Source organism: Coenobita brevimanus, chromosome 55 (genome assembly GCF_032717465.1).
Source record: "Coenobita brevimanus isolate Jiangsu-jjx chromosome 55, ASM3271746v2, whole genome shotgun sequence".
NCBI classification, from domain to species: Eukaryota; Metazoa; Arthropoda; class Malacostraca; order Decapoda; family Coenobitidae; genus Coenobita; species Coenobita brevimanus.
Genome location: NC_137008.1, coordinates 4,633,598 through 4,641,705, shown reverse-complemented (window position 1 = coordinate 4,641,705; position 8,108 = coordinate 4,633,598). Strand labels below are relative to the sequence as shown.

Below are 8,108 nucleotides of genomic sequence, written 5' to 3'. Positions count from 1 at the left end.
AGAGTTTCCTCTTCTGTCAGCTCCAGTTTATTTGTTGATCCTTTTATTCTTACTTTTCCCACTTAGACACAAGGATGTTTTTTTTTTTCTCATATGAAACACCTCACTGAATAGAGCCAGAGCTGCTAATTCCTCGCTCAAGTACCACACATATCACTGGAAAGCTTTTGTGGCTGGTATTCCAAATGCATCATCTTTCTTCTCCCCATAGCACCTAAGGTGTTTCACTCTGGAAGTCTGGGTCTGGATAAATGCTTCCAACACCAATTTTGATTTGTGCTGAGCAGATTTGTGAGGGGGGTAGGGGGGGTCATGTTCCCAGTACCTTCATGATCTGTGATGGTGGTGTAGGGGAAGGTATCCATCTTGCCCTCCATGTATTGGTGTTGCTAATATTATGGATTTTGGAAAATATTTTCTAGCTCTAGTGGACAGTGTATGGATGTTGTAGTCATCAACTCGTGGATTATCTACAGTGAAAACCCATACCCAGACCCCAATCAGACGCAAGTACATGTCTGAGTTGGCTCTGGCCCTGATAAAGCCTTGGGCACATAACAGGATCAGCCACCCCTTCCTGCCTGCCAGCCTGAGGCAGTGCCTAATACACACTGGGGACATCACGACTCCTGCATTGATAGAACAGTGTGGAAACCTTTCTGTCACGGCCACCCACCTGGTTGGGAGCTCTGTGGTTGAGCAAGGCGTCGTAGATAAGAAACACACCATTTATAAACATTTATGGCGGTAAATAATAAATCCATGTATTATTTTCCACAAATCTTCATTCTGAAAAATAACCCCCTCTTTTCGATTGTCTACCCCATTTGCTGATGGTCCCAAATGGTCCAGGGGGAGTCCAACTGCTGCTCCAGGAACCCAGGGGCGTGCTGTGGACGTCGCCAGGCCAGCTGCTCCTCGCATGTCTGCACCTGTCACGTGGACGTATATTTTGTGTAGTTAATTGTTCCCCTTCGCGCCACGTGTATAACTAGCTAGTTAAGGTGTTACTACATTAACGAACTGGCGACCCAATGAAGTTGTGGTAGGCCTGCGTATAAGCCCAGGCGCAGAGGCTCAGAGCGGTCTCTCTCTTTTTCCCTGTCAGTGACGGCGGCTAGCTCTGGGTCGTCCAGGTTTCAGGTTTGTTTATGTCCTTGGTTAGGGATGTAGGATGGACTTAAGCAAGTTTATGCTCTTGTCCAGTAGGCAGGGTGATGTTTTGTGTTTTGTTTTCCCACTGTATTGGTTGTAAGTTAAGGTAGTTTAAAAGATTATGTTAATTTTGTATGTGGTGTTTTGACTCTCCATAAATGTTCATATGCTGAAGTAACTCCAGATCTAAGTAGTACAATATGGTCTTGTCGTACACTCAATTATCATTCTATTGTGGTTTTACTCAGGCCGTGCACCCTGTCCACTTGGTGATTGGGTAGTTTGCGACAAATGGGGGCCTGTCCGGGATTGAATATGTATACTAGCCTGTATATTTAGCTACATTACACGTTCCTGTGTACTCCCTGTGCATTGCAATTCAGCCTTTAGCAACAAATGTTTCCCTCATATTTGAGTTTGCTTTATGAAACAAGTGTTCTCCCTGGTAGTCCTAATTGTGTGCACTAGTGCATCCGCGTGTAGCTAATTCCTGCTCAGTTACCTCATTCAAGAGCTGTGTTCCGTTCACGAAACTGTTCCTAGAGTGTTGTTGCTTTACAACTCTTGTTTGTTCTACTTTGTTTGGGCATATGGGTCATGTATATTGTATGATCTGTATTATTTGATAGTGTGGTGTATGGTGTTTTGTGGAGTGTTTTGTTGTCTTAGCTCCATACACACCACTATCGTTATATTTACTATACCAGTTGTTTTACTTGGATCTATTAGGAGTTTATTACGTACCCACGTACAGCAGAGATTAGTACTCCCACTTTACTGGTGACATTGTATTCCCCACGTAATTTTTGTAGTGTGTGTGTGTGTGTGTGTATGTGTGTGTGTGTGTGTGTGTGTGTGTGTGTGTGTGTGTGTGTGTGTGTGTGTGTGTGTGTGTGTGTGTGTGTGTGTGTGTGTGTGTGTGTGTGTGTGTGTGCGCGCGCGCAACGTTCCCGTGTGTGGTGGAAGGTTTATTGTCCCACTAGGTGAAGTGGTTTACTGATATTTGAGTGATTACACTATCTAGCTAGCTAGTTTATTTTCGATGTCCTTCCCTTCTCGCCGCCATGATGTTTGTGTTGGAAGATTTTGTTTCTAATCCTACAGTGACTGCCCTTTCTAGGTTAACTAAGGTTCAGTGGGAAGTGCTGGCAGCTTATTATAAGCTTGAGCTTCGTCCTAGGTTGAAGAAAGATGATATAGAGCAGTTAGTACTTGCACACATGGTGAGGGAGGAAATTTTCAGTGAGGAAGAAGTGAAAATGTTGGAACATCCTAGTGATTTGATGGCTTTGAGGAAAATTGAGCTGGAGGAAAAAAGACTTGAGGTTGAGAGGATGAAAGCGGACAATGATAGAATCCGTCTCTCTCATAGTCCCACATCGCCTGAGTGTGAGCCAGATTCCTTCAAAATTGCTGCAGCATTAAAGTTTGTTCCTAAATTTAATGAGGATCCAGAAGATTTTTTCACCCATTTTGAGAAGTCGGCTGCGCTCCATTCTTGGCCCCAGGATAAGTGGGTGTTGCTAATACATAGCTCATTTACTGTTAGAGCTCGGGAAGTGTTTACCACACTGGATGCCACTCAAATTGAGGATTATTATTTTGTAAAAAAAAAAAACTGTATTGCATGCATACAAGAAAGTGCCCGAAGCTTATCGGCAACAGTTCCGCCATTGCTGTAAGACAGAGGGACAGACTTATGTAGAATTTATCCGCCGCAAACAACGACTTTGTAAAAAATGGGTTGAGAGCGAGTTGACTAGTTTGACAGTTGAGGGCTTGCTGGAGTTGTTTGTGCTGGAGGAAGTGAAATCTTGCCTCCCAGCTAGAGTAAGGTCACATGTGGAGGAAAAAGGGTTATGTATGTTATCTGAGGCTGGCATTGCTGCCGATCATTTCTCCCTAACTAATAGTGATCCCTTACACAAGTACAGGTTGACCGCTCCCCAGCATAAGCCAGCAGCACTTCACAGAGTGAACGGACCCTGAATAAGAAGCTGACGGAGTCCCAGGGACCTTCCTTTAAGCTTGATCCCACTGGTGAGTGCGCTGGTGATGAGACTCGTGGAGTTACTAACCAAGACTTGAGGAGGTCTCTCTTCTGTAGGTACTGTAAGAAGCCTGGCCACATCATAAAAGACTGTAGGAAGTTGGCCAGTAAGCACAGCCCCACGCAGGGCAATGCAGTTCTCTATGCCAGTGCACTCACCCAACCAGTGGAGGTGAGTGACCCACAGGTTAGTGATTTACTTGTTTCGGGGCCATGTGAACATTCAGGTGATTCCCTTGAAGTACCCCCATCATTTAAACCATTCTGCTCAAGAGGTGTAGTATCAAAACATGAGTCCAGTAGATTCTCGGCTCCTGTTGTTGTGTTGCGTGACACTGGATCTGATCTATCTTTCATTTTAAAGGAAGATGTTCCCAATTTTGATTGTTATACAGGTGAGACTGTACTAGTGTCTGGTCTGCCAGGAGAGGCTAGATATCCCCTTTGCTCAGTGTATCTTCGGTCTGTGTTTGTCACAGGCCCAGTAACACTAGCTGTAGTAGATCACCTCCCCGTTAGGAACATTTCAGTATTAATCGGCAATGATTTAGCTGGTTCCCAGGTTACTGCTAACCCCATTGTTTCAGACAAACCTGTTGATATCAACAACACTACTGACCTAGAGCTGAAGCACCCTAATCTCTTCCCAACTTGTGCTGTTACTCGTAGTCAGAGCTAGAGGTTGTTGGATGCACATACCCCTGCTGTAGAGCCAGAGGAAAGCACACCCGAGGGAGATGTTTCCCTTGTGGAATTGTTTGATGATACACTCAGTAAGTCTAGTTCTGGTCTCCTTGACTTTGGTAGCACCCCTATCACAAAGGAGAGATTAATTCAGGAACAGTCTAATGATCCCGAATGTAAGTTGTTTCTTGCACAGCTTACTGAAGGTAATGAAAAAGATGAGGTTCCACGTTGTTTTTATCTCAATTTGGGGGTGTTGATGCGTAAATTCAGACCTCCTAAGGCTCCTGCCAATCACACGTGGGAGACAGTCTACCAGATCGTCGTCCCAAAATCTCTACCTATTGAGATATTGAAGATGGCACATGATGGGGTGGGTGGACATCTGGGAGTCCGTAAGACTTACCACAAGATTTTGTCTCATTTTTACTGGCCGAAGTTGATGAAAGATGTTAGTACCTACTGCTGTACCTGTCATGTGTGTCAGATTAGTGGCAAACCAGGAACTGAAGTCAATCCTGCACCCCTTCAGCCCATTCCTGTCATGGAGGAGCCCTTTAGTAAGGTAATTGTTGATTGTGTGGGCCCTCTCCCAAGGAGCAAACGCCGGAATCAGTATTTATTAACCATAATTGATGTTGCCACTCGTTACCCTGAGGCCATACCTCTCCGTAGTATCACTAGTAGGAATGTTGTCAGGGCCCTGATCAAGTTCTTCACACAGGTTGGGTTACCTGCCATCGTGCAGTCCGACCAAGGGTCTAACTTCGCCTCCAGGCTGTTTCAGCAAGTGATGAGGGCCCTGGGAGTCCGTCAGTGTAATTCAACTCCTTACCATCCCCAGAGTCAAGGAGCCCTGGAATGTTTCCATTCTACCATTAAGACTATGATACGTACGAGTACTTATTGTTTGGAAACGGGTCAGGATTGGGATGAGGCTATTGATCTTTTATTGTTTTCAATTAGAGATAGTGTAAATGAGAGTCTAGGTTTCACCCCGTTTCAACTCATTTATGGACACCAGGTCCGTGGTCCTCTCAAAGTCTTGAAAGAATGCTGGTTGAATGATGAGAGTACTGTACCAATTGCTGCATATGTAACTCAGCTCTACTCCAACTTGCAGCGTGCCTTAAAGTTTGCCCATTCTAATCTCAGTCATGCTCAAGTACGAATGAAAGACAATTATGACAAAATTCATAAGGCACAATCCCGCATTTTTCATATTGGTGATCAAGTTTTAGCTCTGCTACCAGTACCAAAGCAGCCTCTTCAGTCTCGGTACTCTGGGCCATATCATGTTTTGAAGCGGGTTGGAGACCCTAATTATATCAATGCTACGCCAGAGAGGCGGAAGAAAAGGCGAAGTGTCCATGTCAATTTGTTGAAAATGTATCACTCTCGTGACCAATCACAAGGAGGGGGAGTGGAACAGGTCACCTTAACAGGAACTAGAGTAGTGGAAAAGTCAGAGGAAAATGACCCTACACCATTCGTAGGCAGTAAGCTGTCAAATCGTGAAATTCTAACAAATCTTATAAGTAAATTAGAGAATCTGCCCCCCACCCAGGCAGGCGATATTGACTGTCTTCTACAGGAGCATCCAGACCTCTTTGGTGACAACCCTCGGCTCTGTACCCTGCTGCCCCATGATGTAGATGTTCAAGGAGCCCCTCCGATCCGACAAGCTCCATACCATCTCAGTGCCGAGAAGAGGGAATTCCTGCAGTCCGAGGTGCAGAGGCTAAAAGAGCAAGGTTTGATCCGTCCAAGTATGAGTCCCCGGGCCTCACCTGTAGTATTAGTCCCCAAAGCTGGAGGAAGTTACCGCCTTTGTGTAGATTATAGGAAGGTCAATGCTGTTACCCTGCCTGACTCCTTTCCATTACCCAGAATGGATGACATTATTGATGAACTAGGAGCGGCCCACTACGTCACTAAGCTTGATCTCCTCCATGGGTATTACCAAGTGCCCTTGACAGAACAAGCCAAGTCAATCTCTGCGTTTGTCACTCCAAGAGGCCTTTGGGAATTTCTAGTTCTTCCCTTTGGCATGCGGAATGCCCCGGCCACATTCCAAAGACTAACGAACAATTTGATTGCAGAGTTGCCTGGCGTCCATGTGTACCTAGATGACTTAGTTGTCTGGAGTGACAACTGGGAGGAACACCTTGAGAGGCTGCGAAAGCTCTTTGATGTCCTGGAGGAGGCAAATCTCACCATGAATCTTGCCAAGAGTGAGTTTGGGCATACCCACGTCGTGTTCCTGGGGCATGTGGTCGGGCAGGGCCAGCTAACCCCTGTTGATGCAAAGGTGGATGCCATTGTACAATACCCACCACCAGCTGACCGAAAGTCTACCATGACGTTACTTGGGATGGTGGGTTACTATCGTAGTTTCTGCAGGAACTTCGCCCAGGTCGCTGCTCCCCTTACGGATCAACTTAGCTCCAAGAAGACGTTCCATTGGACAAATGGATGTCATTGGGCATTTGAGGGTTTGAAGGCCCTGCTGCCTTGTGCTCCTGTGCTCCGAACCCCGGACCCACATCAGCCCTTCATTATTAGAGTCAATGCAAGTGATGCAGGGGTGGGGGCAGTGCTCTTGCAAGAATATTGTGAAGTGTTGCATCCCATATGCTACTTTTCCCAAAAGTTTAAGGTTTATCAAAAGGCTTATGCCACCGTTGAAAAGGAGGCTCTTGGAATTGTCATGGCAATAGAAAAATTTGAAGTATTTCTGTCTAGTAGCACATTCCCCATCACGGCATTCACAGACCACAACCCCTTTGTGTTTATTGAAAAGGTCAAGTTTAAGAATGCTCGAGTGCTGAGATGGGCTCTAGCCTTGCAACCGTATAATATAAAACTGCAGCATATTCGTGGCAAGGACAATACCATTGCAGATGCATTGTCAAGAGTGTGAACAGAGTGTAGGTTTCCTATGATTTACCATGTTATTTACCCGTTCTATGTTTTTAGGTTTAAGGAAGTTTTGTAATATTGAAGTAAACCTACTTTTGTACCTCTAATGTTTGTACATGTTAGAGTAACTTTCTGGCTTGGTGAAAAGTTCTTTTTGGGGAGGGGGAGGTGTCACTTGGACACATATTTTGCGTAGTTAATTGTTCCCCTTCGCGCCACGTGTATAACTAGCTAGTTAAGGTGTTATTAAATTAACGAACTGGCAACCCAATGAAGTTGTGGTAGGCCTGCGTATAAGCCCAGGCGCAGAGGCTCGGAGCGGTCTCTCTCTTTTTCCCTGTCAGTGACGGCGGCTAGCTCTGGGTCGTCCAGGTTTCAGGTTTGTTTATGTCCTTGGTTAGGGATGTAGGATGGACTTTAGCAAGTTTATGCTCTTGTCCAGTAGGCAGGGTGATGTTTTGTGTTTTGTTTTCCCACTGTATTGGTTGTAAGTTAAGGTAGTTTAATAGATTATGTTAATTTTGTATGTGGTGTTTTGACTCTCCTTAAATGTTCATATGCTAAAGTAACTCCAGATCTAAGTAGTACAATATGGTCTTGTCGTACACTCAATTATCATTCTATTGTGGTTTTACTCAGGCCGTGCACGCTGTCCACTTGGTGATTGGGTAGTTTGCGACAACACCATGGCATTTTTAGGTAACATATATAGAGATGTTTTCTGTTTTTACCTTTTTTCTTTGAGTCCCTGAACCATTACATTTTTCTCTTGTTTTTTTTATTTCTTAGTATTAGTTTTGTAGGCGATGGATTCTAGTTCATCACCATGTCTTTGTTTTCATTAAAAAGAGATATTTAGTATTATTTTAATTAATTTCCTAAAATTGGAAGCATATTACCCAGCCCCAGTGGATACAAACCATTATCCAGCCCTAGTAGTCTAGGGTTAAGGAAAGATACATTATTGCCTGGAGCTTCACACATTTCAGGGGCCATGAAACTCATTAGACCATAGACAAGAGCAACAAACAGAGTGGTGGTGTGAATCAACATTTTCTTCTTGGCAGTCAGCTGGAATGTGTTGAATCATTAATATGTGGTGGCAGTGTAATGCTTTAGACATCCAGTGAGCATAGTGTACAGGGCCAGGCTGTCCAAAATGAAACCCTCGGAGAGGAGTCCCACCCAAGAAGATCACACAGAGCTTCATTAGTTGGAGTTAGTCGTCCCTCGGCTAAGTCTATGTGAGAGATTCCATATAGTAGTCAAAAACGTTTTGCAGCCATACAGAATTTTC

General features: G+C 44.7%; 1 protein-coding gene across 1 annotated transcript; it reads left to right on the top strand.

Annotated features, from left to right (window-relative positions):
* Nucleotides 1-2,219: 2,219 nt before the first annotated feature.
* LOC145401202 (uncharacterized) lies at nucleotides 2,220-6,812 on the top strand. The gene is made up of 3 exons (XM_080273506.1): nucleotides 2,220-2,544; nucleotides 3,112-3,392; nucleotides 4,086-6,812. Exons 1-3 carry the CDS (start codon nucleotides 2,220-2,222, stop codon nucleotides 6,810-6,812), a joined length of 3,333 nt encoding a protein of 1,110 aa, XP_080129632.1.
* Nucleotides 6,813-8,108: the final 1,296 nt, after the last annotated feature.

Coding starts and splice junctions, on each gene's coding strand:
- LOC145401202 (XM_080273506.1), top strand. CDS start 2,220: ATGATGTTTGTGTTGGAAGATTTTGTTTCTAATCCTACAGTGACTGCC. Junction 2,545..3,111: donor TAGTCCCACATCGCCTGAGT/GTGAGCCAGATT, acceptor CCCCAGCATAAG/CCAGCAGCACTTCACAGAGT. Junction 3,393..4,085: donor TGGAGGTGAGTGACCCACAG/GTTAGTGATTTA, acceptor TTTCTTGCACAG/CTTACTGAAGGTAATGAAAA.